Source organism: Equus caballus, chromosome 5, assembly GCF_041296265.1.
Source record: "Equus caballus isolate H_3958 breed thoroughbred chromosome 5, TB-T2T, whole genome shotgun sequence".
Lineage (NCBI taxonomy): Eukaryota > Metazoa > Chordata > Mammalia > Perissodactyla > Equidae > Equus > Equus caballus.
In genome coordinates this window covers 43,936,699-43,963,943 of record NC_091688.1, presented here as the reverse complement: position 1 = coordinate 43,963,943, position 27,245 = coordinate 43,936,699, and the positions used below count along the sequence as shown (strand labels likewise).

The 27,245-nt window shown below is 42.9% G+C and overlaps 1 protein-coding gene and 1 long non-coding RNA gene across 3 annotated transcripts in view; one reads left to right on the top strand and one right to left on the bottom strand.

Moving 5' to 3' along the window:
- The first annotated feature begins 298 nt into the window (after positions 1–298).
- LOC111773522 (uncharacterized) overlaps positions 299–27,245 on the top strand; it is a 181,930-nt gene continuing 154,983 nt past the window's right edge. The window contains exon 1 of one of the 2 annotated variants that reach the window (XR_011439200.1): positions 299–445. This is a non-coding gene — a long non-coding RNA (uncharacterized lncRNA). The remainder of the gene's footprint in view (positions 446–27,245) is intronic. The other variant, XR_011439199.1, reaches the window with a different exon arrangement.
- LOC106783184 (periaxin) lies at positions 18,117–25,775 on the bottom strand. Its single transcript, XM_014739845.3, has 3 exons — positions 25,709–25,775; positions 24,681–24,839; positions 18,117–22,974 (listed from the first exon to the last, which is right to left on the bottom strand). Exon 3 carries the CDS (start codon positions 20,742–20,744, stop codon positions 19,425–19,427), a length of 1,320 nt encoding a protein of 439 aa, XP_014595331.3. The 5' UTR covers positions 20,745–22,974; positions 24,681–24,839; positions 25,709–25,775; the 3' UTR covers positions 18,117–19,424.

Below are 27,245 nucleotides of genomic sequence, written 5' to 3'. Positions count from 1 at the left end.
GATGTTTTGCAATATCTGTGTAATATTTAATATTTTCTTTAAACCAATGTTTACTCTTTTAAAAACTTAGCCTTATACCAAAATATTGAGATTAAACGGGTTTGTTGTACTAGTTGTAATTTTTTAAAATTACACATAAGAATAAATAACTCAAGCATTTAAAAAAGTGTAACGTAGCACCTGAAACCATCATTTGAGCAACAGTGTAACGAACACTGTAGAGACGACGAAGGTGCCTGAGGCTCCGACCGCCACCAGGGGGCGCAGTTGCCCGCCGTCCCGGGGAGCCCTCGGCGTTACCCCACCAGGGGGCGCCCTCCACGGCGCTGTGCCCCCTGGAGCCGCTGCCAGAGCTCGCACCGTCCGGCGTGCTTAGAGGTCCCGAGCTGAGTCCTGCGGCCCCACGCTATCAGGGGTCCCGCGGGCATGAGAACCCACCGGGGAGGTAAGGGCCCGGACCACGCGCGGGCATCCTCCGGGAACACGGAGGATTGTCAGAGCAGAGAGCGCCCCCGGGGAGGTGGTGAGACTGTGCGCGGTGGAAGGGCGGTCGGTGGCCTCCAGCCCAGCCTCTCGGGCCACTCGGAACAGCGCGTTCGGAAACAGGAAGCGGCGTTGGCTCAGGCACCGCCCTCGTCTGGCCGGCGCTGAGGGGAGTTGAGGAAGTACTTCCGGCGCGAGGGGCTGCACTTCCGGGGAGGACCTGCGAGGGCGGAAAAAGGCTCCCAGGTCACTCCGCCCGGAAGGGTTGTTGGGAGCAGCAGGGGCGCAGAGAGCATTCCCCGCACCCAGGTCGACAGCGTCTTTGTGGCGGAGATCCTCCTCATTGTGGGGTGACCAGGATGAAACGGAGCGGGCTTTGGGATCCGGAGCCCGGCACTGAGGTCATGCCTGGCTCGAGGGAGGGATGGTTGGTCTGCACCCTGAAGCACCGTTGGTCCTCTTTCGTGTGTCCCACCTGGCCCAGGCATCGGGTGCACACCTCATCTTGATTTTTCTTATTAATATTTTAAGTGGTTTCGCTGCTTTACTTAAAACATTTATTTTCAAAGGAAGCTTTCTTCACCTATAAAATGGTAATGATGGCACCTGTATCAACGGCTTGATGTATGGAACAAATGAAGTAATGAAAAAAAGTCCTTAAAACAGTGCCTGACACGTAAGAGCTCAGGACACGGTACTTACTGTTATTATTGTAAGTGGAAGATGAATTCTGGGAAACACTGGGACCCATGTCCTTCAGAGAAGGTTTTAAATCTCTCTTCCAGGAGCTTCCGGAAAACTAATGATTTCCAATCTAGCGTCCTTCCTCCTGTTTTTGTGTGTCGCCTCATTAACCTCACTGGCTGAAGGGAGATGTTCCCTGCTGCTCCGTTCACCGCTGGGCATTGCTGTCAGTTTAATTGCTTAGGTAGCTGCTTCGTAGAGTTGCCAGCAGGTGGCCCCAGAGTATCATGAATGTTTTGCCCTTTTGGGTCCTCTAATTTAGTCAGGCTTTAGTGAACACCTACCTACCCTATGGTGCAGGGTATCAGGGTATCAGAGGGTGTGGACAGGAGACCCTGCCCTCAGGGAGAATATAAACGATTTATTATTCTAGTCTTTTTCTTTCACAAGATTTTGGCTTTTATTTGATTCATACATTCATTCAACAAATATTGATTGATTGCCTCTTCTGGAACAAACACTATTCAGAGATTTGATGTATATCAAGGAACTAGAACGGACAGATCCTTGCCCTCATGGAGCTTACATTCTAGCAGGCAGCAGTATAGATTAAATAAACTACATAGTGTGTTAGAAGTGTTATGAAAAAGAAAACTGTAAACCAGAGTGTGTGGAGATGGGTTGTTGGAATGGGCGGGTCGCAGTATCCAATAGGGTGGCTGGGAGAGGCCTCACCAGGAAGGCAGGATTTAAGCAAAGATTCAAAAGAAATGACGTTAGCCAAGCAGAGAGATCAAGGAAGAGTGTTCTAGATATTATGAAAAATTTGGAGCCGTTACATTTACCCTTTTGTAGATGAGGTAATTGAGGCTCAGAGAAGTGAAATGACTTGTTTAAGGTCTTATAGGAGTTTGCTGGCAAAGTTGATATAGTTTCACCTCCTCATTTCTAGCCTGTGTTCATTTACCGGATCACATTACCACTCTGTGTTTGCCAAGATGGTGGAGGCTTCTTGTAAAGCTGCGCAATACATAGCCTGCTTAAGTGATGACTCAGGTTAGCTTGGCGTATTTCCCTCCATTGGGTAACACCAAAACTGTCTGTAATCTTTCTTTTTTACGTAATCAAAAATATTTATTTTGCAAGTGCTGGGGAGGATAGAAATGAGGTATGGCCCCTGCACCTGAAGAACTGATAATCTATCCATAAACATTTTTGGCCTTCATTTCCTCTCATTTCCTACTTTCCCTGCTTCCTCAAAACAAGTCCATTGATGATCTACTTACAGCTTAGAATTAAGTCAGGTTCTCAAACTTGGTTCACCCAATTTTGGTTTCTAGGTTCCTGAATTCACCTCCGGATTCCTTTTTTTTTTTTGTGAGGAAGATGTGCCCTGAACTAACATCTGTGCCAATCTTCCTCTCTACTTTGTTTGGAGATGGCTTCACAGCATGGCTGTTGAGTGGAGTAGGTCTACACTGGGGATCCAAACCTGTGAACCTGGGCTGCCAAAGCACACTGCATGGAACTTTAACCACTTGGCCACAGGGCTGGCCCCCCAGATTCCTTTTGTTGCCAGTCTGTACATGGTGCCCCTAGTTATCCTGAGGTCACAAGTCTCCACTCCCTCTACCCTGTGTTGGACCAGTCTGAGACCAGGCTTATGCCCTGCCCTCTAGTCCTAGGCTTTGATTAGCTACCCCATCTGGACCCTTAGTTCCCCTCTAGAACTATCTGCTTGCCACCTGTAATTGCAGTTGTTGAGATCTCCCCACTTGATTGGAGGCTCTGTCCTCCTATTTGGAAATTGTGCTCCCTGGACACTGTGCTTGGTCCCCTCGAGCTGCCTCTCTGAGCCTGAGTCCATTCTCTCAGCCTCTGGTCCTGAGAACTCTGGATGTGTGCTGAATCCCCTTCCCTTCCTGCCTGCACTTGCTGGGAGGAGACTGGTGCCCTGTGTTAAAGTCCTGGGTATGGCACCTGTGAAACAGCAGTGAACGACAGAAGGCTCTATTTTTGGTAATTAATTGTCTGGGAACTAGTAGTTTAGGGGAGAGGGGAGCCTGGTAAGCCTGTCGTGGATAAGAATGTGGCAAAGACTGGGGCCTGGTCTTGAAGGATGGGTAGACTTAACAGGTGTAGGAGAGAGAGAGAACAGGGTGGGGGTGAACTTGAAGTGTTGTGGGGCAATGAGAGGTTAGCCTAAATGGAATGGAGAGGGTGTGTTTGGGAGTGGTGTTGGGAAAAGAATAGATAGGCAGGGTGGGGATGGAGGAGGGCCTGGAACATCAGGTGAAGAAGTTTGCATTACAGCATCATAAAGTATTCTTAAATCTGGAAGTTCCTGGTAAGCTGGCATAAAGGCATAATGACAACATGTCATCAGGACATGTATTTCCACTGGCCTATCTTTGAGCATCTCAAATTTATGACATTCCTCAGTGCCCCACAGTAAAGAAGTTCCCTTAGTTATTTTGTCATGGCCTCCTGTTTCTTACTTGTTTGCTTATTTATTCCCAGTCTCCTTTAGCGTATCCTAGAATGAAGGCTGCCAGAGGGCAAAGACTCTGTCTTTTTCCCTGTTGTATCCCTAGAATTCAGCACAGTATCAGATATTCAGTGTTCTAAAAATGTTTGTTGACTGCATGAGTACCCTAAACTAAGTATGTTTCTCCAAAACCACTGTACTTTCTGAATGCTTGAGTTCTGTTGGTGCTAAGGATACTGAACCTCTTAATCTCAAGTTTGTGTGCCCAGTCCGCGATAAGCCAAGCACTGACACATTGGTGTTTGGAGTTGGACAAAGGTTTCTTTGAATTGACCAAAATGAGAAGGTGGAAGGATAGGTTCTCTCAAATCCACCTTAACAAAAGAAGAAAGCAAGGGGTTTTATAGAGCTAAAGGGCTTGGGAAGAGGAGTTTCAGAGAAACAAAGGGGAAGTCCGTGTTTCTTTCACTCTAGGCAAGCCCAGTGGCAGCTGGGGGCTGGTTATCTGCTCATCATAACTTCTGTGAAGGCATTCTTTTTCTTCTGGAAAACAAACTCATAAATTCTTGTGATCCTTGAGTCACCCCTCAGGTTAAACAAGAAAACAGCAAATTGACAAGATTAACGTCTTTTCACCTGTGTCTGTGTTGGGAACAAGGTCAAAGGGTAGTCAGTGTTGTTGTTGAATATTTACAGTAATCCTCAGGTACCTGGCTTCACTAAAACCGTCTACGTGGTCTGCAAAGTTGGAAACTTGGAGTCAGCCTTGAAGAAGACGTGAGCACAGACCTTCCTGCTCCTGAACTTTATATGGCGACTGTACTCCCCCAAGACCTTGTTTTATAGTCCATTATGATAAGATAACACAATGTACCCTCTTGCAGTTTAGATGCAAAACCTGAAAGCATCAAATGTGAATTTTGAGGGAAAAGGAATGAGAACACATTGGGAGGCAGGGCTGCTGGCAAATTGTAAATTACGTATTTCTAAGTGTCACCATCATGTTAGCTGTTCTGACCTCTTCCAAGGGGCAGAATCACATGGTGGTTAAGAATATGGGCTCTGGAGTCAGATTGGCTGGGCTCAGATCCTGGTTCTGCCATTTCCTAGCTGTGTGTCTTTGGGAAAGCTGCTTAACCTCTCTGTGGCTCAGTTTTCTCACCTGTAAAATATGGGTAAGAATAATACTTACCTCACAGAGTTACTGTGATTAAGTTCTTAGAGCAGTGCCAACACATGGTAAATGCTCAACAAGGGTTGGCTGTTACTAGCTGTGACTGTTCACTGGGCCGTTGAGACAACATATGTTCTGTTGCCATTTCGAGCTGCTGATCTGAAACAGGCAGCCACGCTTCATCAGGGAATGACCTTGCAAGATGTGACCAAGGGTGTAGTAGTGAAGGGAAGTTGGAGTTTGTCCAGTGAGGACTGAGTTCCTGCAGGAGATAGCACTGGCCACAGAGGGAGGTCCCAGGTCCAGATGGGATTACTTTGCACAGAATGTGCACTGAGTTCCCTGACGCAGCTAAGGAAGTTTCCCCACTTAGCTGTCTATATGTGGGGCTGCACAGAAATCTTGAAGAACTCTGCTCTCGCCATGTTTTTGTTTTGTAGGAGGAGAAGGCAGCCAAGTCTCAAGCCAGGAAAATCATGGCTGCGGTTGTTAGATCCTCGTCGAAGCCTCCTCTACTTTCCCACCTCTGCTTCCTCAGTATGACACTCTCCCCCTCCTCAGTGAACACAGTCGGACACTTCATTCCAGGAGTGGCCAGGGTGTTGAGGGGGCCGGGAGGGTCTGCTGATTTTCCCCACTGGTTAGCCATAAAAAGTTACTTCTCACCGCTGGGTCCCTGTGCCCCACCGTTTCAGGCACTTAATATTCTCACTACCTCTGGCTGACAAACAGAGAAAAAAGATGGATTTGATACCAGTTATTTTACACGTTAGCGTGATTTTATTCTGAGTTTTGGCATCCTTGGAAGTGAAACATTTTAGAGCTACAAAAACAACCCTGGCCAGATATGTGCAGTATTAACCAGGTCCTTCCCAGCCCCCTCTGGGCTTCACACAGATGTGCTCTGAGGGGCCCTCTGGTCCCTCAGGTGAGAGGATGAAGACAGCAGCATTCTTGTCTTCTAAGTGCAAAAGGCAAAGTGCAGGGGTGAGACAAAGGTTGAAAGAAGAGGCTGTGGGACAGAACGTGTATTTTTTTCTACTCCATCTCTATCCAGAATAGAAAAAAGACCACCTAAATAGGGGTGAAAGGGATTTTGGAGAAAAAATGAGGAGGAGGAGGCTGTAGTGTGTGGGCCAGACTGAGTGTGAGAGGCGGTGAATGGTACAGGCACATCTCTCTAGGTGTGGGCATCCCAGGGCTGAGAGCGCACGTGCCTCCCCCTTTTAGTGTCCCCAGGGTGACTACAGGCCTCGTAGAGAGCCCTTTCAATGCTGCAGAGAAGAAATGGTTGGGCAGGTCTTGGCATGAGTGTTGGAGAAACTCAGCCCCCTGAGAGGACATGTGGAAGTACCAATTATCCTGTGTCCTTCCTGGATTCTTGCCCATCTTCCTCTTCACATTCTGATCTGGTCACTTTTCTATTTCTGTCTTTAAGTGGATTTAAGTCATAGTATATTGATTGTTCCCTGTCACATGGCTCTATTTTGGACTCTAAACTTCAAGTCTCTTCTTATGTGGACTCCTATCTCCATTCCTTGAAACTTTCCCAGAGCTGTTTCCAGAGCCAAAACCATTTCCTGACCCAGAGACATCTCTTCATTTACAATATTCTGAAATTTCTCTCTCTGCTCCCTCAGGTCATTTCACTCATTCAGTGCCACCTTGACTTCCCAAGATTGAATATTTGCTGATTGTTGGCCTCTGGCTTTGTGATCATCTCCTCCAGTATTCCCTCCTCCTTGATGCAGTTGGCAGCTTTATTTCCAATATAAGAAGTCCCTAGTTCTCTTTTTTTTCTGTGAGGAAGATTGGCCCTGAGCTAACATCTGTTGCTAATCTTCCTCTTTTTGCTTGAGGAAAATTGTCACTGAGCTAACATCTGTGCCAATCTTCCTCTATTTTGTATGTGGAACGCCAGCACAGCATGGCTTGATGAGGGGTGCCAGGTCTGCACCCAAGATCTGAACCCATGAACCCTGGGCCGCCGAAGCAGAGTGTACGAACTTAACCACTTGGCCACGGGGCCTGCCTCCCCAGTTCATTTTGTTGTTGTGGGTAAAATCTACCACTCCTCACTGATTGAAGCCATAGTTTTGGATCATTGAATTACAAAGTTAGAGTCTCATTAGGATTTTTTGAGGTAACTACCTCCTCACCTTAACTGAAACCAGGCTTCTCCTGAATGATGCTACTTTTCAGCAGCTCCAGTGCAGGGTAGGCATTCTCCCTCCATTGTGTTGTGGCCTGGAGATGGGCCGAGCATACTTTTTGCTCATCACTGTGGCTTCTTTCAACAACCACTCCTCTACTGATGCACAAACACTCCACCCTCTTTCTATCATTTTTAGCTCGACTAATCTTGCCCTATAACCATATTCATTGAGGAGTTTGACACCTGTATCTTTCCACCCTGGCTTTTGTCATCAATCTAGAAAACTTCAACAACCATGTTGGTGACGCATCTGGCTCCTTCGTTTCGTATACTCCTTTGATTTCCACCTCCACTCCACTTCAGCCACCCATTCAAATAGCCACACCCTGGAGCTTGTCATCATCCATAACACTCCACCTCTGAATCCGTGAACCCTGGATTTCCACGTATTGATCACACAGTATAGCCTTCTAACTCTTCTCCCAGGTTCCCACTAAACCCATTCTTAAAAAACAATCTTTATTTTTATTTTGAATAATTGCATTCCTACCACCCAGAGTTGATAGTAATAAACGTTTTGTCGTATTTGCTTCAAGTCTTATTAAAATAAATAAAACATTACACTACACTTAAGTCTCCTGTGCTGTTCTCCCAAGTTCTAATCTCCTCCTTTCCTCAGAAGCAACCCCACCGTCACAAATTTGGTGAATATGTGTGTGTGTCTGTGTGTGTGTCTGTATAAAATGTAATATTGTTTTTTGTTTTGAAATTCACATAGTGTACTGTACATAATTTGCAACTTGATTTTCACTCAATGTTATGTTTTAAAAATCTACACATACATAGTAAGTAGTTCATTCCTTCTAAGCACTCCATAGCATTCCAATATAAGACTATAGCGCAGTTTATTTATCCATTTTCCACGTTCATTGTTACAAACAGTGCTGCACTAAACACCCTGCCACTGTCTCCCCTCACAGAATAGTCAGCGCAGTGCTGGGGCTAAGGTGGGACCACAGCTAGACTCTGTGGTGCCTCTGTGTGACTTAGAAAGGCTTCCTCTTTCCGGGAATGTACGCCTCTGAACACATAGCTTGGCAAATGGAGGGTGTCTGGGCAAAGGTCAAAGTGCTCAGGTGGATGGAGCTTTGTGCTAGGGATGCGTGGCTGGTTGAGAAGATGTGGATTGGATTTTTTGGACTTGCTCCCTGTGGGCACCTCTGAACAGCAGACAAATTGCAAAGCAGGATGGGGTGCCTTGGGGTAAGAACAAAAACTTCAGTCATAGCCCTTGGGTTCAAATGCTAGCTTTTGTGACCATAGCAAATTACTTAATGTCTATGCCTCACTCCCCTCATCAGTAAAATGGGAATATGGAATTCTCTCTCTCATGGCTTGAGAGGTTATATATAGCAGTGTTTGACATATAGTATGTTTTATATAACCGTTAGATGTGACTGTCATACTTGTGCAAATTCCTTTAAGGTTTAAGACTAGCAGTAGAACTACTGGTTGGTAGGGTTTGCTCTTTAAATAAACCTGTTCTTTATCCCTTCACTATTTTTTCCGTCTGTCAATCTCCCTCTTGCCTTTTTTCATCTCTATCCTGGATTCCATAATCAAACTTTTGAAACTGTGGGCCTCAATCACTTATAATGCATTGTGATTGTTGTCAGCAATGGGTATGCATCTCAAAGAGGAGCAAACTAAGTCAAACCCAGATCACTCCCCAGAGCGGGCAGAAGGAAAGGATTGGATTAAGGGAGCAACAAGAATGACCTCCTTCCAGGTGTTATGACTCTTGTTATCTGGAGAGGGCCTCCACCTCCTTTGAGAGATGTCACAGAAATGATGGTGAGTGAGCTGAGCTTGATTTTTCCCTCTCACTTCCTTCCCCACCCTCCTCTCCCCTCCACTCCCACTTACCCCATGCACACACTCCTTCAACGAGCTATCTGATGTAATATTTACAGCTACTTAGTGCCTGTTATTTGCTTTCCTCTCACTGCTAGTTCTACATTATGCTTTTCTCGCTTTGTTTAGTTCTGTTGCCAAGAAATGTCCCATATTCTTAATTCTTTCTTAATACTCCCTGCAGCCCTTGTTCTACTAGAAATCTAGTTCCTTTGGTGATGCTGTTTCCCTGTGCTCTATGAAGTGGTGCCTAGCTGTTCCTGGTGAAGTCAGTGTGGGCTGGTGTATTGAGAATGTTTTGCAGTCAGTCACACTTAAGTTCAAATCTGAACTACGTCGTGGGTGAGCTGTGTGTCCTTGAACTCATGACTTAACTTCTAAAAACCTCAGTTTGCACACTGAGAAGTTTAAGGATCTCTGCTCCGAAGAGTTATTGTGAGGTAAAAAAGGAGTAAGTGACCTGACACCGTATGTTCCATAGTATATTCCTGATATATTCCGTATTGTTATCTTCTTTTGCCTGAAAAGCTGCTGTGACTAGCAACACCTGTCTTTACTGTAGGAATGAAATGTAGAGGGAAATTTGGCTATAAAATTATGCCTCCCTTTACACACATACAGTCTGGACCCAGGAGAGGTCCTGTGAGGATTTCTGTCCCTTCCTCCTATACCTGTGACCCTCGGCAGGGAACAGTGAGTGTCCTTGGGCCCTTCACCTTTCCTTGCACCTGCCCTGCCAAACCCAAACCTGTGATTAACCTAACTTCATTTTCTTTGTTTCTTCTGCCAGGCTGGTGGGCGCTGACGAATATCACAAACTGTGGTGCATTAGCTTCTCTCTACACATGTATGATTTTCTACCTTATCTAAGCTCTGAATACTGCCTGCCATCTCTTTTCTCAGTTCTAGTTGATGCCCTTTTCCAGACCTGTCAACAGGTGCTTCAAACCTTTCCTACTCTTTTCAAGCACCCCCTCCTCTGGTCTTTCTTTCAGTAGACCACTTCACTTCCTTCTTTTGTCACTTCTTTGTGGAGTGATTAAAAAAGCTTTGGGAGGGGCTGGCCCCGTGGCCGAGTGGTTAGGTTCGCGCGCTTCGCTGCAGGCAGCCCAGTGTTTCGTTGGTTCGAATCCTGGGGGCGGACATGGCACTGCTCATCAGACCACGCTGAGACAGCGTCCCACGTGCCACAACTGGAAGGACCCACAACGGAGAGTACACAGCTATGTACCGGGGGGCTTTGGGGAGAAAAGGGAAAAAATAAAATCTTTAAAAAAAAAAAAAAAAAAAAAAAGCTTTGGGAATCCAGTCTTGAGAAGACTATTTCCTTGAATAAATGACACAGCAGACATTTAAAGGAAGAAAAAATCACAAGGTCGCCAAGGTTAAGTTTAGTTTGTTCATGTGAATAAAACAGCAGTTTCTCCCCACATGATTGATTATCATACTTACAGATGTCAGTATTGCAAAAGTCAGGGAAGAAGATTTTTACATTAGACAGTCAGCAGTTTACAGGAAACAGCTCAAGGCTTCATTGATTTGGGGAGACTAATTCTAGGTAGAATCTTCTTCCATATTTTTAGCCTGTCTCAGAGTGTAAAGATTTTTTTTCTCCAACTGTGGGACCTGATGTGCTTAGTCATACTGGTGGGGGGAAGGAGTCAGTTTTGCTTTCTCCATAGGTGCCGACAGTTGTGAATTCTTCTAAATTTCATTCTTCTCAAAGAATTCCACCTGGCCACAGACCAGGGTTTTTGCCCGGCCTCATCTCCTAGAAATTCCAGTTCACTGGGTCAGGGATGGAGTCTAAGAATTTGCTTTTCAAATACTCACCTCAGGTGATGCTGCTGCAGCTCCTCCCAGGAACCCCTTTCAGAAGCACTGAGGTAATTGTATCTTCACTCATTTTTATCTCCTTTTGGCCTCAAGAGTATGAGGTATCTTATTCCTTTCCAAGGCTGCTTCTCTATATGTGCTCTTGATTCCATTTCTGTCATTTCTTCTAGGTCCTCGAGCCAGCAATGAGTCCCCTTCTCTGGTATCGACAGTCTCTTTCTTTTCATGATCTCCTTCTCCTTGGCTTGGAAATATTACTCTCTCATTTAGCAAATTTTTATTGAGGCCCATCCTTTAATTTCCTTCTTTGTAGAGGCTTCTTCTCTTTTCCTTGCCTTCTCTCCTACTTTTCCTTACTACCAGACTTCTTGAAAGGATCTTTCCTTTCCATACTGATTTGTAGTAATAATTACAACAACAAAAGTAAATAGTAATAAGAATAGCCACTAACGTTTATTGGATGTTACCCTGGACCAGACACTTTTCTAAGTGCTTTGCATATATTAACTATGTAGCAGACACTCCGCATAGCAATTAAAAAATGTGTTAGGATCTGTTTCTGGACTATTTATTTGGCTATATTGATCTGTATTATCTACTTTTCTGTCAGTATGCTATGGTTTTATTTATTGTAACTTTATAAAATACATTTTATTATCATACCCATTACTTAGTGGAATGCTCTTCTTTTGACCACTTTCCTCTGCTTCTCCTCCTACTTCAATTCATTTTTATCAGTGTCCTTCACTGACCTTTCTTCTCTGCCTACCTCACACTTGACTTAAAGCCCTTCCCAGCCTACCTCCAACCTGCTTTTCCAGCCACAATTCCCAGTATTTTTTGCCCTATATGCTTCAGCCAAAGACATCTACTCTTTGGTCCCTGGATGCAGTATTTCCTCAGTGTCTTTGCACATAGAGTTCCCTTCTCTGCCTGTGAGTTCTGGAAATATTGCATTCATCATAGCTACATGCCTCAAGAGTTCCTGCTGATTTAAGATGTTCAACATCTGGAATGTTCTTACTAGGACTTGTAGATAAGGACCAAGCAGTGATGGGGAGGGCTGCTCAGGGATCTTTCACGATGGCGTAGAGCACAGAGGGTGGAGGAGCGGAGACAGAGAGTTCTGGCTATTGGGGGAATTGGATATCGGATCTTTGACTTTTATTGAGTGTGAGACTGTGGGTGGTACAATTAGTCCATAATCAACTTCAACTGGGGCTTGCACTATGGAGGACTGGGTCGGAAGCCATCCTCTGGAATTGAAGCTAATGAGAACATTAAATGTGATTAAAATGTGAGGAGATGAATGATCAGCAGCAGGGATCCTCCCTTGGAAATTATTCTTAAGTGTGTTGCTAATGAGCGAGGGTATTTCCCAAGTGTCCCTCAGGGACATTGAGTATTGTTGCAGGAGGGTAGGAAGAGGAGAATCAGAGGGTGAGTATTAGCTGGTGTGTTTACATCAGTATCCAGACACGGCAGCTGCTCTGGTTCTACATGTTGACTGCACTTCAAAGAGAATATTACTAGGATGGAAGATTGTTATGGTGGCAACACGTGTGTTTTGGGACCAGACAGATTTGGGTCTAAAACCTGGCTCTATTAATGTAAGCAAGTCATTTGACCTTTCAGAGTCTCAGTTTCCTCTTCAATAAAATGAGTATCACACTTCTAGTCGCAGGTTGCTATGAGAATGAAATTAAGCAATAAATGATATGTTAAATAATATATGTAAAGCACATAATTTAATATTCCCAGTTCATAAGGTACTCAATAAAAATGTTAGTTTTGTACTCTTTCTCTTTTAGGACAAGTTGTTAAAATCATCAAGTTACCACAGCATGATAGAACAACCCTTTGAGAAAAAGCTCCTTTGCTCTAAAGCTCATCTAACAACCTCTGATATCTCTTAAATGAATCTATCCAGAGGGTGGGACTATCCCAGCACAGACAGCTGGTTCCTGTTCTCAATGTATATATATCTTGTAGTTAATAAATCAGACCCTTAAGCCTTTGCTTAGTATGAATCTGTCTCCCAGAGCTTCATTATATGTGAGTGTACAGAAAAAATTGACTTTATTCATCTTCAAAAGTTGAATCCAGACTCTGGACAAGGTATTTGAGACCCTGTAAGATCCTGCCTAAAAGACAGCCCACCTCTTTCTCTTCTCTTATTTTACGCTGTGGTTCTTAGATTATGAAGTTATTATGAAGGAGAAGAGAAACTATGAAAAACTTGGCTTAGCTATACAACTAGGCATTTATTTGAAGTTTCTTTGCTTTTGTTACCAAACCAGGTTTGTTTTGTTTGCTGCAAGATTATACCAATCACTGAGACGATGAGTTTGCAAAGAGAAAGGGTTTACTCATAAGGCAGCCAAGTGAGGAGACAGGAGAACCAGTCTCAAATCCACCTCCCTGCAAAATCGGGATTAGGGATATTTATGGGATGAAGGGGTGAGGTGGTCTGAAGTGTGGGAATAGATGATTGGAGGAGAGGAGAAGTGAAGTAACAGCTGATCTACACAAGCGTAGTCAAGCTTCGTGGCTCTTCATAGGACGCATGTTCACAAAATAGAAATGTTGCTATGATCTGAGGGTGGAGTTTTCAGCTCCTTGACATCTAAAGGTCACATCGGTCATCTGCACAGGCCAAGTTGATGAGTTGGTGTTCTCAGTAAGCCTGAACTGGACAAGGAGTTGACTCTCAGTTCCTGAAAAAGTTAAGCACTCCACACATTACCATGGTGACCCAAGCATCAGTGATGTTTTCTATACAGTGGGCTTTAGTAATGCATTATCTAACTACTTTTGCAAACAGACAACTAACTGAGTGTAGTTAAAGCAAGTTGGCCCCCAGTTTCACTTTCTCTTGCTAGAATAATTTTTTTTATTATTTTATTGAGGTCATAATAGTTTATAACATTGTGAAACTTCAATTGTACATTATTATTTGTCAGTCACCATACATATGTGCCCCTTTACCCGTTATGTCCACCCCCCCTACACCCCTTCCCCTCTGGTAACCACTAACCTGTTCTCTTTGTCCATGTGTTTGTTTATTTTCCACATATGAGTGAAATCGTGTAGTGTTTGTCTTTCTCTGTCTGGCTTATTTTGCTTAACATAATACCCTCAAGGTCCATCCATGTAGTTGCAAATGGGATGATTTTGTCTTTTTTATGGCTGAGTAGTATGCCATTGTATATATCTACCACATCTTCTTTATCCATTCATCAGTTGATGGGTGCTTGGGATGCTTCCACGTCTTGGCTATTGTGAATAGTGCTGCAATGAACATAGGGGTCCATAAGTCTCTGAATTGTTGATTTCAAGTTCTTTGGATAAATACCCAGTAGTGGGATAGCTGGGTTGTATGGTATTTCTAGTTTTAATTTTTTTTTTGTGAGGAAGATTGTGTCTGAGCTAACATCTGTTGCCAATTTTCCTCTTTTTGCTCGAGGAAGATTGTCACTGAGGTAACATTTGTGCCAATCTTCCTCTATTTTATGTGGGATGCCACCACAGCATAGCTTGACAAGCGGTGCTAGGTCCGCCCCTGGATTCCAAAACTGTGAACCCTAGGCTGCTGAAGCAGAGCGTGAGACCTTAACCACTATGCCACAAGGCCAGCCCCTATTTTTAATTTTTTGAGAAATCTCCATACTGTTTTCCATAGTGGCTGTACCAGTTTGCATTCCCATCAGCAGTGTATGAGGGTTCCCTTTTCTCCACATCCTCTCCAACATTTGTTATTTTTTGTCTTGGTAATTTTAGCCATTCTAACAGGTCTAAGGTGATATCTCATTGTAGTTTGGATTGGCATTTCCCTAATGATTAGTGATGTTGAACATCTTTTCATGTGCCTGTTGGCCATCTGTATATCTTCTTTGAAAAATATCTGTTCATGTCCTCTGCCCTTTTTTTTAAATTGGGTTGTTTTTTTTGTGGTTAGGTTGTAGGAATTCTTTATGTATTTTGGAGATTAACCCTTTGTCAGATATATGATGTTCAAGTATTTTCTCCCTGTTGGCAGGTTGTATTTTTGTTTTGTTCCTGGTTTCCTTTGCCTTGCAGAAGCTCTTTAGTCTGATGTAGTCCCATTTGTTTATGTTTTTTTTTTTGTTTGTTTCCCTTGCCTGAGCAGACATGGTATTTGAAAAGATCCTTCTAAGACTGATGTCAAAGAGTGTACTGCCTATATTTTCTTCTAGGAGTTTTATGGTTTCATGTCTTACCTTCAAGTCTTTAATCCATTTTGAGTTAATTTTTGTGCATGGTGAAAGATAATGGTCTACTTTCATTCTTTTGCATGTGGCTGTCTAGTTTTCCAAACACTATTTATTGAAGAGACTTTCCTTCTTCCATTTTATGTTCTTGGCTCCTTTGTCAAAGATTAGCTGTCCATAGATGTGTGGTTTTGTTGCTGGGATTTCAATTTTGTCCCATTGATCTGTGTGTCTGTTTCTGTGCCAGTACCATGCTGTTTTGATAGCTTTGTGGTATATTTTGAAGTCAGGGATTGTAATGCCTCCAGCTTTGTTCTTTTTTTTCTTTGAGAAAGATTAGCCCTGAGCTAACTGCTGCCAATCCTCCTCTTTTTGCTGAGGAAGGCTGGCCCTGAGCTAAGATCCGTGCCCATCTTCCTCCACTTTATATGTGGGACACCTACCACACCGTGGCATGCCAAGTGGTGCCTCGTCCGCACCCGGGATCTGAACCAGCGAACCCTGGGCCAATGAAGCAGAACGTGTGCATTTAATCGCTGTGCCACCGGGCTGGCCCCTCCAGCTTTGTTCTTTTTTCTCAGGTCTAGAATAATTTTCTTGATGCTGAACTCTTCAAATTTAGAAGAGGCAAAAAGTAAGGTTGAGATGTTGCTTGAAAAAGGGTCAGGGTTTGGTCCTCTTCCTCGTAGACTCAGATACTCACGTTAGTGTTCCAGAGTTGATTAGACTGAGGAAAGTTGTTTCATTGTAATTAAATCACCAGGGACTGAAGTATGAAATCCAGAATGCCAGCTTATTAATTTATGTTCAGAACTGCACTGTCAGAAACACACTAGGTGCCTGTATTAATCTGGCTAATGGAGGATTTCTCCTTTTGGGAAAATTACAGGAAGCCAAAATTTTTAGAAGGCTTCCTGGTGAGTTTTATGTCTGAGCCAGACAGTTGGTTGTGTGATTCAGATAATGAATATGATCAGGTACTGATGTGCTGACACATTTATTTCAACAACTAGGACGTACTGGACCGAAATGACAGTGGAGTAGCTTGTCAGAGCACTTTCTCCCTTGAGCAGTCCTTGATGATACTCTAACATTGGTCTTTCTCCTTTTTCTTGTGAAATAATCTGAGGTTTATAAATAAGTGTAGGGAATAATATAAACATCATCTTGCTTAAGAATACTTTTGGCCTTGTTTATTCTTTCAATCCCATTTTTTCCCCTTTCTCCAGAGACAACTACTATCCTGAATTTGGTGTTTAACATTCCCATAAAGATTTTTATATTTACGAAATATGTATTAACTACCAATAATATATGGTATTGTTATGTATATTGTAAGACTGTATTAATGGTATCACGCCATATATACTTGTTCTACAACTTTTTCACTCAATATTATATATATATATATTTTTTTTTTTTAAAGATTTTATTTTTTCCTTTTTTTCCCCAAAGCCCCCCGGTACATAGTTGTGTATTCTTCGTTGTGGGTTCCTCTAGTTGTGGCATGTGGGACGCTGCCTCAGCGTGGTCTGACGAGCAGTGCCATGTCCGCGCCCAGGATTCGAACCGACGAAACACTGGGCCGCCTGCAGCGGAGCGCGCGAACTTAACCACTCGGCCACGGGGCCAGCCCCACACTCAATATTATATTTTGGGGACTTGTCCACGTTGAGACTTAGCTCAGCCAAGTTTTTCATAGCATTTCTGTTTTCTTTGTTATGATTCCAGAACCTAAGAACCATAGTGTTGCAGCTCAAAGAAGAGAAAGAGGTGGGCTCACTGTTTCATTCCATATTATATTTTGGGGACTTGTCCGTGTTGAGATATCTATATCTATCCCTCTAGCTCATTCATTTTAATTTAATTTAATTTTAATTTAATTGCTGTATAGCATTCTAGAATATGGATATATCACAATTTATTTATCTGTTCTTCAGTTGAACTTTTAAGTCATTTGCAGCATTTTGCTGACTCGTGTGTGGTTGCCAAATTGCTTCATAAGTGGTTACCAGTTTAGACCTTCATTGCTCCTTATCTTCCCCAACACTGAATATTGCCAGAATTTAGCTTTTTCTAATCTGATGGGTATGAAATGTATGCAATGGTATTTCACTGTGCTTTAATTTTCTATTTCCCTGAGTATCATTATAAAAATGCCTCTTGGCCACTTAGATTTCTATTTTGGTGAATTTTCTCTTTAGAAGTTTCACTGTTTCTTCCCAGTTTGATATTTAGAAGTTCTTTGTATAGTCTGGCTATTAATCACTTGTTGTTTGTAGGCATTGCAGAAATTTTATCCTAGTCTGTGGCTTGTCTTTTTTACTTTTTCAGAGTGTCTTTTGATTTATAGACATTTAGAATTTAATTGTAGTAAAATTAATGACTTTTTTCCCATGGTTTTTGTATTTCTTATTTAAGAAATCTGTTCTTACTTTGCAGTCATAAAGATATTCTCCTATATTTTCTTTACAATTTTAAAAAATTTGGCTTATCACACTTTGGCCTTTAATTTACTTGGAATTGATTTTGTATATGGTATGAAGTGGAGATAAAACTTTTTTTCATATGGAAAAACCAGTTATCTTGGCACTATTGATTGAAAGATTTGTCTTTCCCCACTGATACAGAGCCGTTACTGTTCTATATCAAGGATGCATGGGTCTGTTTCTGAATGTTCCATTGCTCTATGTCTGTCCTTATAACAATTCCACACTGACTTAAATAATGTCACTTTGTAATATATTTTGATAACTGGTAAGATGACATTCCTCCTCCTTATTTATCTAAAAATTGTCCTGGCCATTTTAGATTCTTTGCTTTTTTTTTTTTTTTTTTTTAAAGATTTGCACCTGAGCTAACAACTGTTGCCAATGTTCTTTTTTTTTTTTCTGCTTTTTTCTCCCCAAATCCCCCCAGCACATAGTTGTATATTTTTAGTTGTGGGTCCTTCTAGCTGTAGCATGTGTGATGCCGCCTCAACGTGGCTTGGTGAGCGGTGCCATGTCCGCACCCAGGATCTGAACCAGCGAAACCCTGGGCTGCTGAAGCAGAGTGTGAACTTAACCACTTGGCCACGGGGCCAGCCCCTCTTTGCTCTTGTATATAACTTTTAGAATTAGTGTGTGAAGCTTCACAAAAAGCCTTGTGGAGACTTTAAATAAAATTAACTTTATTGAGGTATAATTTACAAATGATAAAATACACCAATTTTAAGTATGCAATTCTATGAGTTTTGACAAAAACGTATCTCCGTGTAGAATAATTCCATCACTCAAGACAGTTCCCTTATGTTCCTCTTTCCAGCCAATTCATAGGTTCTTAAGTTCTATTAGCCCTAGTCAACCACTGATCAACTTTCTATTTTTATATTTAGTAAGTTTCATGTAAGTGGAATCATAGATGCACCTAAGAATAGGGGCTTGGTGGTTTTGATACGCAAAGAAACTACCAACGTGGTATCTTTGATTTTAGGGCATCCTCCTTTCTGCCACCATCTAATGTGGGGCAGACCAAAAATTATGGTCCATGTTGCTGTAAGAGAAATTTTGGCTTCAGAACTGGTAATGCATTTATAATTTTTCACTCTTTAGAGATGCAAGTTTAGCTTTGACATCGTACAAAGATGAGCTCTCAAAAAGACGCAACTAAACCCCAAGCTCCTTAAATACTTTGCATTATTCTTCTAAATTTAGTCCCACACAGTATTTATTTAACTCAGTATTTCCTAACAAAATAGCCCACATACCCTACATTCTTTGGAAGGAACCCAATAACACAGATTAGCGTAGTTACATGTTTAAAAGAAAAAGATAGAAATAGATACATCCACTTTTAGAAATAAGTTTTATAATGAATTGCTTGCCTGTAACAGTTACTTATTTCTTATATTGCTGCTTGAGTTAATTTCAATTCTATTTATTATTCATCCCTAGAATTAGCCCCTCTGCTCTTGGACATAGTCATAGAGTGGAGTGCTACTTCGGAAATTGTAGGAACTTGAGCCAATACTTCCCCCTCTATAGTTACTCCCTTCTCTCTGATCATAATAGCCACCTTGTCTATTATCCTCCTTGCAAATTAACAATGTATTGGTAGTGTTGGATCTAGACTGTTCACAGGAAGGAGTAAATTGTCCAGAACCACAATTTGAGGAGCTTTCTGCTTGTCTATAACTGCTTCGTGATTGCCCTTCTTTACAATTTGAATAGCTACAGCCAGATTCCTGCTGACCCTGGCTCCATCCTTGGCTTTGTTGCCTACATGTTCTTGACTGTCTGTGAATACTCTCATATCTATCAGGCTCACTACCTGATGGGCTGTAACTCCTACTTCTTTCTTTTTGGCTGTACCCTGACCATTCCTGGCTATTTCTTCTTGATTGATTGGGAGTTGAGCCTATTTTGGACCTACTATACTCATCATGAGTTCCACTTGAACTTGAACTACATCTCCCTTTTAATTCATGTTGCTGACCAGATCCAGAACCACATTGTCCAGAGCTAGATGAGTGACATGGACCAGACCCATACTGCTCAGTGCCAGAATACTGACTTGATCCAGAACCACATTGACCAGAGATAGATGAGTGACGTGAACCAGACCCATATTGTTCAGAGCTAGAACATTGACCTGAGCCAGACCCCTGTTGACTCTGGCTGGAACACTGACCTGTGGCAGAGCTGTGTTGGCCATAGTGAGAAGACTGACTCCATGCAGACCCAGATTGGCCATGACCAGAAGACTGACTTGAGCCAGACCCATGTTGGCCATAGCTAGAAGACTGACCTGAGCCAGACCTGTGTTGGTTATAGCTGGAAGAATGACCTGATCCAGATGCATATTGACTACAGCTTGAGGACTGTCCTGAAATAGAACCATGTTGTCCATAGCTAGAAGATTGACCTGAGGCAGAGCTATGTTGGCCATGCCTAGAAGACTGACCTGAGCCAGACCCATGTTGGCTATGGCTAGAAGATTGACTTGAGCCAGATCCATGTCGGCTGTGGCTACAAGACTGACTTGAGCCAGAGCCATGTTGGCCATAACTAGAAGACTGACCTGAGCCAGACCCATGTCGGCTATGGCTAGAAGATCGACTTGAGCCAGATCTGTGTTGGCCATAGCTGGAAGACTGACCTGATCCAGATGCATGTTGACCACAGCTTGATGACTGTCCTGAAATAGAACCATGTTGCCCATAGCTAGAGGATTGACCTGAACCAGAGCCATGTTGGCCATGCCTAGAAGACTGACTTGAGCTAGAGCCATGTTGGCCATAACTAGAAGACTGACCTGAGCCAGACCCATGTCGGCCATGGCTAGAAGATCGACTTGAGCCAGATCTGTGTTGGCCATAGCTGGAAGACTGACCTGACCCAGATGCATGTTGACCACAGCTTGATGACTGTCCTGAAATAGAACCATGTTGTCCATAGCTAGAAGATTGACCTGAGGCAGAGCTATGTTGGCCGTGCCTAGAAGACTGACCTGAGCCACACCCATGTTGGCTATGGCTAGAAGATTGACTTGAGCCAGATCCATGTCGGCTGTGGCTACAAGACTGACTTGAGCCAGAGCCATGTTGGCCATAACTAGAAGACTGACCTGAGCCAGACCCATATCGACTATGGCTAGAAGATCGACTTGAGCCAGATCTGTGTTGGCCATAGCTGGAAGACTGACCTGATCCAGATGCATGCTGACTATAGCTTGATGACTGTCCTGAAATAGGACCATGTTGTCCATAGCTAGAGGATTGACCATATCCAGACTCATGCTGTCCAGAGCTTGATGATTGACCTAAGCCAGATCCATGCTCAAAGCCAGAAGACTCTCCTGAGCTAGACCCATGTTGCCCAAGGCCAGAAGACTGACCTGATCCAGACCCATGTTGCCCAAAGCCAGAAGACTGACCTGATCCAGACCCATGCTGGCCATGTTGGGAGGACCGGCCAGAGCCAGATCTGTGGCTAGAAGACTGGCTTGATCCAGACCTATGTTGGCCATAGCTGGAAGACTGACCTGAGCTAGATCTATGCTGGCTGCCGCTTGATGACTGTCCTGATGTAGAACCACGTTGTCCATAGCTGGAGGGTTGACCAGAGCCAGATACACACTGACTAAAGCCAGAAGACTGACCTGAGCCAGACTCATGTTGGCTGTAGCTAGAAGACTGACCTAAGCCAGATCCATGCTGGCCACAACTAGAAGACTGACCTGAGCCAGATATGTGTTGGCCGTAGCTAGACTGACCTGACCCAGATCTTTGTTGTCCAAAGCCAGAGGACTGACCTGATGCAGAACCATGTTTTCCATGGCTAGAAGATTGACCATATCCAGACTCACGCTGTCCACAGCTTGAGGATTGACCTAAACCAGATCCATGCTCACCAAAGCCAGAAGACTGACCTGATGCAGACCCATCATGACCAAAACTAGAAGACTGACCTGAGCCAGACCCATGTTGGCTGTGGCTAGAAGACTGACTTGATCCGGACCCATGTCGGCTGTGGCTAAAAGATTGGCCTGATCCAGACCTATGTTGGTGATAGCTAGACGACTGCCTTGAACCAGTTCCATAGCTAGAAGACTGACCTGATCTAGGTCCATGTTGGTTATAGCTTGATGACTGTCCTGATTGTTCATAGCTAGAGGATTGACCTAAGCCAGATCCATGCTGACTAAAGCCACAAGACTCTCTGGAGCCAGACTCTCGTTGACTAAAGCCAGAAGACTGACCTGAGCCAGATATGTGTTGGCCATAGCTAGAATGACTTAATCCAGACCCTTGTTGTCCAAAACTGGAGGACTGACCTGAAGCAGAACCATGTTTTCCTTGGCTAGAAGTTTGACTATATCTAGATTCATGCTGTCCACACCTTGATGATTGACCTATGCCAGATCTATGCTGATCAAACCCAGAAGACTGATCTGAGCCAGACCCATGTTGGTTGTGGCTAGAAAACTGACTTGAACCAGACCCATGTTGACTGTAGCTGGAAGATTGACCTGATCCAGACCCATGTTGGCTATAGCTAGAAGACTGTCCTAAACCTGATCTGTGTTGGCTATAGCTAGACTGACCTGATCCAGACCTTTGTTGTCCAAAGCCAGAGGACTGACCTGAAGTAGAACCATATTTTTCATAGCTAGAACCATATTCAGATTCGTGTTGTCCGTGGGTTGATGACTGACCTAAGCTAGATCCATGCTGACCAAAGCCAGAAGATTCTCTTGAGCTAGAACCATCTTGCCCAAAGCCAGAAGATTGACCTGATCCAGATCCATATTGGCCATCCCTTGAAGACTGACCTGAGCCTGAACCATGTTTTCCATAGCTGGAGGTCTGTCCTGATGTAGACTCGTGTTGAGTAAAGCCTGAAGACTGACCAGACCCGGATCCATGTTTTCCACTGCTTGATGACTCACCTAAATTGGATCCTAAGCTAGACTCATGGTATTTCTGACCAGAAGATTGATTATAGCCAGACCCATATTTTCCATAATTAGAGGATTGGTCTGATCCGGAGCCATGGTTTTGTCTTCCACAACTCCCTGAATGACCACCTGAGTTGGATTCATAGTGTTTTTGCCTAGAAGAATGACTGGAGCCAGAACCATATTGTCCACAGCTAGAAGACTCTCCAGATCCAGATTCTTGGTGACCATGGTTAGAAGATTGTCCTGATCCAGACCTGTGTTTAATGCTTCCTCTAGAGCCCCTGGAACTAGAATCATTTTCTCCTGCACTCCAACTTGAATAACTGGAAGATGATTCTTGCCCTTTGTCCTCCTCTTCTGTTTCACTCTGTTCCTCTTGGTGCCAGTGACTGTAGTCTCTTTGCTTTGATCCTGAAGCTTGGCAGTAATCTTTGCTGATGATTTTATTACAAGCCTGAGCCAGCCTGAATATCATCAGAAGATATTCAGTAAAATCCACTTTCCTGTTATGATCTCGATCCAGACTTTGCATGATGATATCCACAGTGTCTGGATCATCTGGATTCTGCATAGGAAGAAGGTACAAAGGGTGGCTCTGTCAGTATGGACCAAACACCCAGCTAGCCAGTTGAAGGAAGGCTGTAGAAATGTGAATGCTTGGCTTACTTAGGTGGAGCTCAACCACATAGTCCTTTAGGGTGGACTGCTCTATCCTGAGCACAAAGAGAGAAAGGAATATACAATGAATAATGCAGTAAGAAATAGCTAGAAGAGGATGCAAGGAAGATGACAGGAAACAAAGGAATCAATTATTTTTTGTAAAGAATGGGTCAAATATGAATGATTAGCTAATTTATAAATAATGATTTTGGATACTTCCATTTGTTATATATGACTTTTCTTTATTTGTCCACTCTTTAATTCATTCATTCATCTTCTCGTTCAACAAAGATTTATTGGGCACTAACTATCTGCCTAGCATTGAGTTAGATGCAGGGATAAAGCAGTGAAAGAGTTTGATTCCTGAAGAAATGGAACTTAAAGTTTAGTGGGCTAGACACACAAACAAAATGATAATTTATTGTGATAATGTTTCTATGAGAGTATACCAGAGGGGAATCACTTGGGGTTCAAGGAAGGTTAATGAGAGGAAGTGATGTCTTTTGAAGGATGAGTTGGAATTAGCCAAATGAAGGGATAGGAAGGGAGGGAGGGGGATCAAAAGATTGTTCCAGGCAGAGAGAACAATATAAACAAAGAGCTGGAGGTGAGAGAAGGCATGACTCATGGCTCATACAAGGAACTGAAAGAAATAGAGGATTGCTAAATTTAGAGTCTCAGCAGTCAAGAGATGTGGCTAGAGAGATAAATAGGGGCCAGATCATGCCTTTTTAAGTCATATTAAGGAACTTTGGACTTATTATAAGAGCTGGGAGCTGTTGAAGGATTTTGAACTGAGTGTGAAGTGATTAGATTTGCATCCAACACAGATTGGAAGTAGGAGGTGGCCTGAACCAGAGAACTAACAATAGTGATGGAAAGAAATGGACTGTTTTGAGAGACTGTTGATGAATTTGATGGAGCTTGGAGGGTGGAGGAGTCTGCTCAGAGAAGAAGTCAAGAACGGCACCAGATTTTTGCCTTGGACAAAGAGGAGAAGGAGAGTTTAAGAGGGTAAGATGATGTGTTTTGCATCTGACACACTGAATTTAAGACATCCATAGGAATCCAAATACAAATATTCAGTAGGCAGCTGGATTTAATAAATAGAAGATTAAGAACTAGATTCAAACTCTCAAATATTTATTTCTATAGCTAATATTTAAGGTGTTGGTTACCCTATTTTATGATTTAGGAGTAAGATGTTAATTTTCTGAACTCAGAGGCATTATAGTGCCAGAGTCTCAGAAATGGGTAGTGGTCAGGATGTTCTGGGCTGAAGAAAGAAAAAGAAAGGGAAGAAGATGTATTTCACCTACTTTGCAGTTTTTCTAAGGACCATCTCAGTTTCTCTTCCAGAAGAATTGCTACTCTCATAGGACGTTATTTAAACTATGGGTTTTGTCTGCTATTTAGTAGAATCACTCCCTTGGTCATGTTATGGAGACCAATATGGGTCAACTTTTGACCTTATTTCCAAGCCTTTACCAAAGCCTGTTCTCTATCACTGACTAGGAAGAGTCCTCTAGGAGTTTGACATCTGTGAAAAAAGGTAGGGAGGAGTGAAGAAGAGAAGTGTAGCTGTCTTCAGCCCTGACCTGGAGTTCTTACCTTCAGAATTTGATGAAACTCATTTTCCAAAAGTTCTTTCAGTTCTGCCTTGTTCAGCCTGGCACACTCCTCATCCTGGGTGGCATATTGGTAGAAAATATCGATGACAGTGACAATGCTTTGCAGGAGTTCAGGCATCTTTTTGTAAATTTGATTAACCTAAAGGGGAAAAAAAATGAGAGAGACCCACTTCTTATTGTTCCATTTTTTTTGCTTAAATACATAAATAGTTTCAGTCATTTGTAATTGTTCAGAATTAATCAGCCATGATTAATTTCATCCTGTTGTAATGAAGAACGAATCCAGAGTTGAATGACTTGTTCAAGCCATGCATCAAGAGAGTGATGAAGTTAGGAACAGAATCTGTATCTCTTGTTTCCATTCCTGAATGAATATAGGAAAAGTGGCTTTGTCTTTTGGGTTCCCTGCCTCTACCAGGGATAATTTTATGAGGTTTTTTCCTTGAGTTGTAGAAATCCTGAGGGGGCCAATCCATTCACTTGCTTGATTCCTCTCTAGGCCCCAACCATCACGTTAGGGAGGGACTGATCCATTGTCTACATGGCATCCCTGAGTCCAACTAAGGGGCACAGTGACTAAACTGGATCCTCATGACTTCTAGGCCAGAGAAAGTAGACAAAGTGCACAAAGCCAACCACAGGCCTAGCTGATATGGAGTTGGGTGCAGCTGCTGTAGGCTCAGTGGCTCACCTTCTGTTTTCATTCTCCAAGCGGGGACTGACCCTCGGGCTTTATCACTTACTCAACAGTGAGAAAGAGCCCAGTAGTAAAAGAAGCAACCTGCCTAGTGGATTATTAGAGTCCCATGATCTTTAAGGAAATGACCCCAAAGAAATGAGGGACTATCAGTCCTAGTTATCACTTCATTTTCCTTCTCAATAAAGTTAAACTTATACCGCAGTTCCCCAAAGTATTTTAAAATAATGCCTGGTATCCAGTGCCTCTTTGCCTGAGAGCACATCCTGGATTCTTATAATTTAGAGCTCTAAGTAGTCCTGCTCACTTACCTAGTTCACCAGAGGCACAAGTAGGATGGAGACTGAAGCAGCTTACAGGGTGCTGCTAGTTGGGGATAGTGGCCTTTTTATAGAGGGAATAATGGTCCATCTTAGGGAGGAGCTGCTCTCTTTCAGATTTCCTAATTCACTCCCAAACAAGCACAGCTCCACCTCCATCTCCACCTCCCAGGTGTTTACCTTCTCACTTCCTCTCATGTTGGCCGGCTATTGCATTAGCAGTTCCCAAATCTGGGCGAGTATCAGCCCCACCTGCCAGAGTCTCTAAATACTACAGAAAGACCTCTTTGCAAATTCAACAAGGTATCTAGCATAATGCCTTGATAACAAATTATGTGGACTTTAAGAAGTTGAATGAAGTGTGTGCAGGGACATTAGGGACCAAATGTCAAAGAATTATGGAATGTGATTTTTAAAAGGAACCTTAAAGATGACCTAGTCAAACTCTTCCTTGTTAGCCAATTTTCCTTATCCAGCCAAAGTGTCACCCATGATTATTACTACCTCTTGGAATGGATCATGGCTGCAGAGGCCCTGTTGTCTCTTTACCTAACTCTATTTACCAGACCTTAGCGGCCATTCATCAATGTAGCTTTCACTTCAACCACTATACAACCTTGGGAAGAAATCCATGCTCTTTACCATGGTATCCAGTGGCTTCCCTCCAGCCCCATCTCCTCTCTCTCTATTCGTCTTTAAGCTCCACCTGTAATTAACGACTTAAACCTTTCTGAATATACCATACTACTTCGTATTTTTTCTTGGAATATCTTTCCTCATTATCTGCCTAGTTAACTCCTATTCATTCTTCAAAATCCACCTTAGACATCCACTAGGAAATCTTTCTTGAATTACTCTAGACAGAGTTATAATTATGTACCTTATTCATAATTTTATTGTAATATCAATCATACTATATTATAATTTTTGAAAATTGCCTTACTATATAATGTTTAATATAAAAAATTAGAAAATATAGATAAGCAAAGAAAATGAAAATACCTGTAATGCTACTACCCAGAAATAGCTCCTGTTAATTATTTTGTGTATATTCTTTCATACACATACACATACAGATATATATTTGCCTGTGTGCCTATATCACTTCTAGAGTCTGAGCTCCTTGAGAATAAGGAATGGGCATTATTAATCCCTGTGTCATCTAGACACTCAGCACATTGCTTGGCACATAAAGGTCCCCGATAAATGTTTGTCAAATTGAACTGAAAGAGGAGCAGAGGTCATAACCTCAGCGCTCTTCACTGACCAAGTTCTGCTTTTTCACGGTAAGACTAGGGTCTGCCCTCTCTCTTGCCATCCTCACCTCAGAGGACATGATTTCACTTGAATATAAACTGAGTCTTAGCACTGAGAATCAACAAGTGACTTTCTGCTTATCCCTAAGGACCTTGCTCTACACGCCGTGCATTTTGAATGTCTAACACCAGTATCACTGAAGCTGGGTGAAGTTACACAGACTTCAAACTTGTGCAATATGATCATCAGGATTTGGGAGGAATGGTAGCAA

Excerpts from the sequence above, each read along its gene's own strand:
- LOC106783184 (XM_014739845.3), bottom strand. The coding sequence starts at position 20,744 with ATGAGTCTGGATATGGTCAATCCTCTAGCTATGGACAACATGGTCCTA.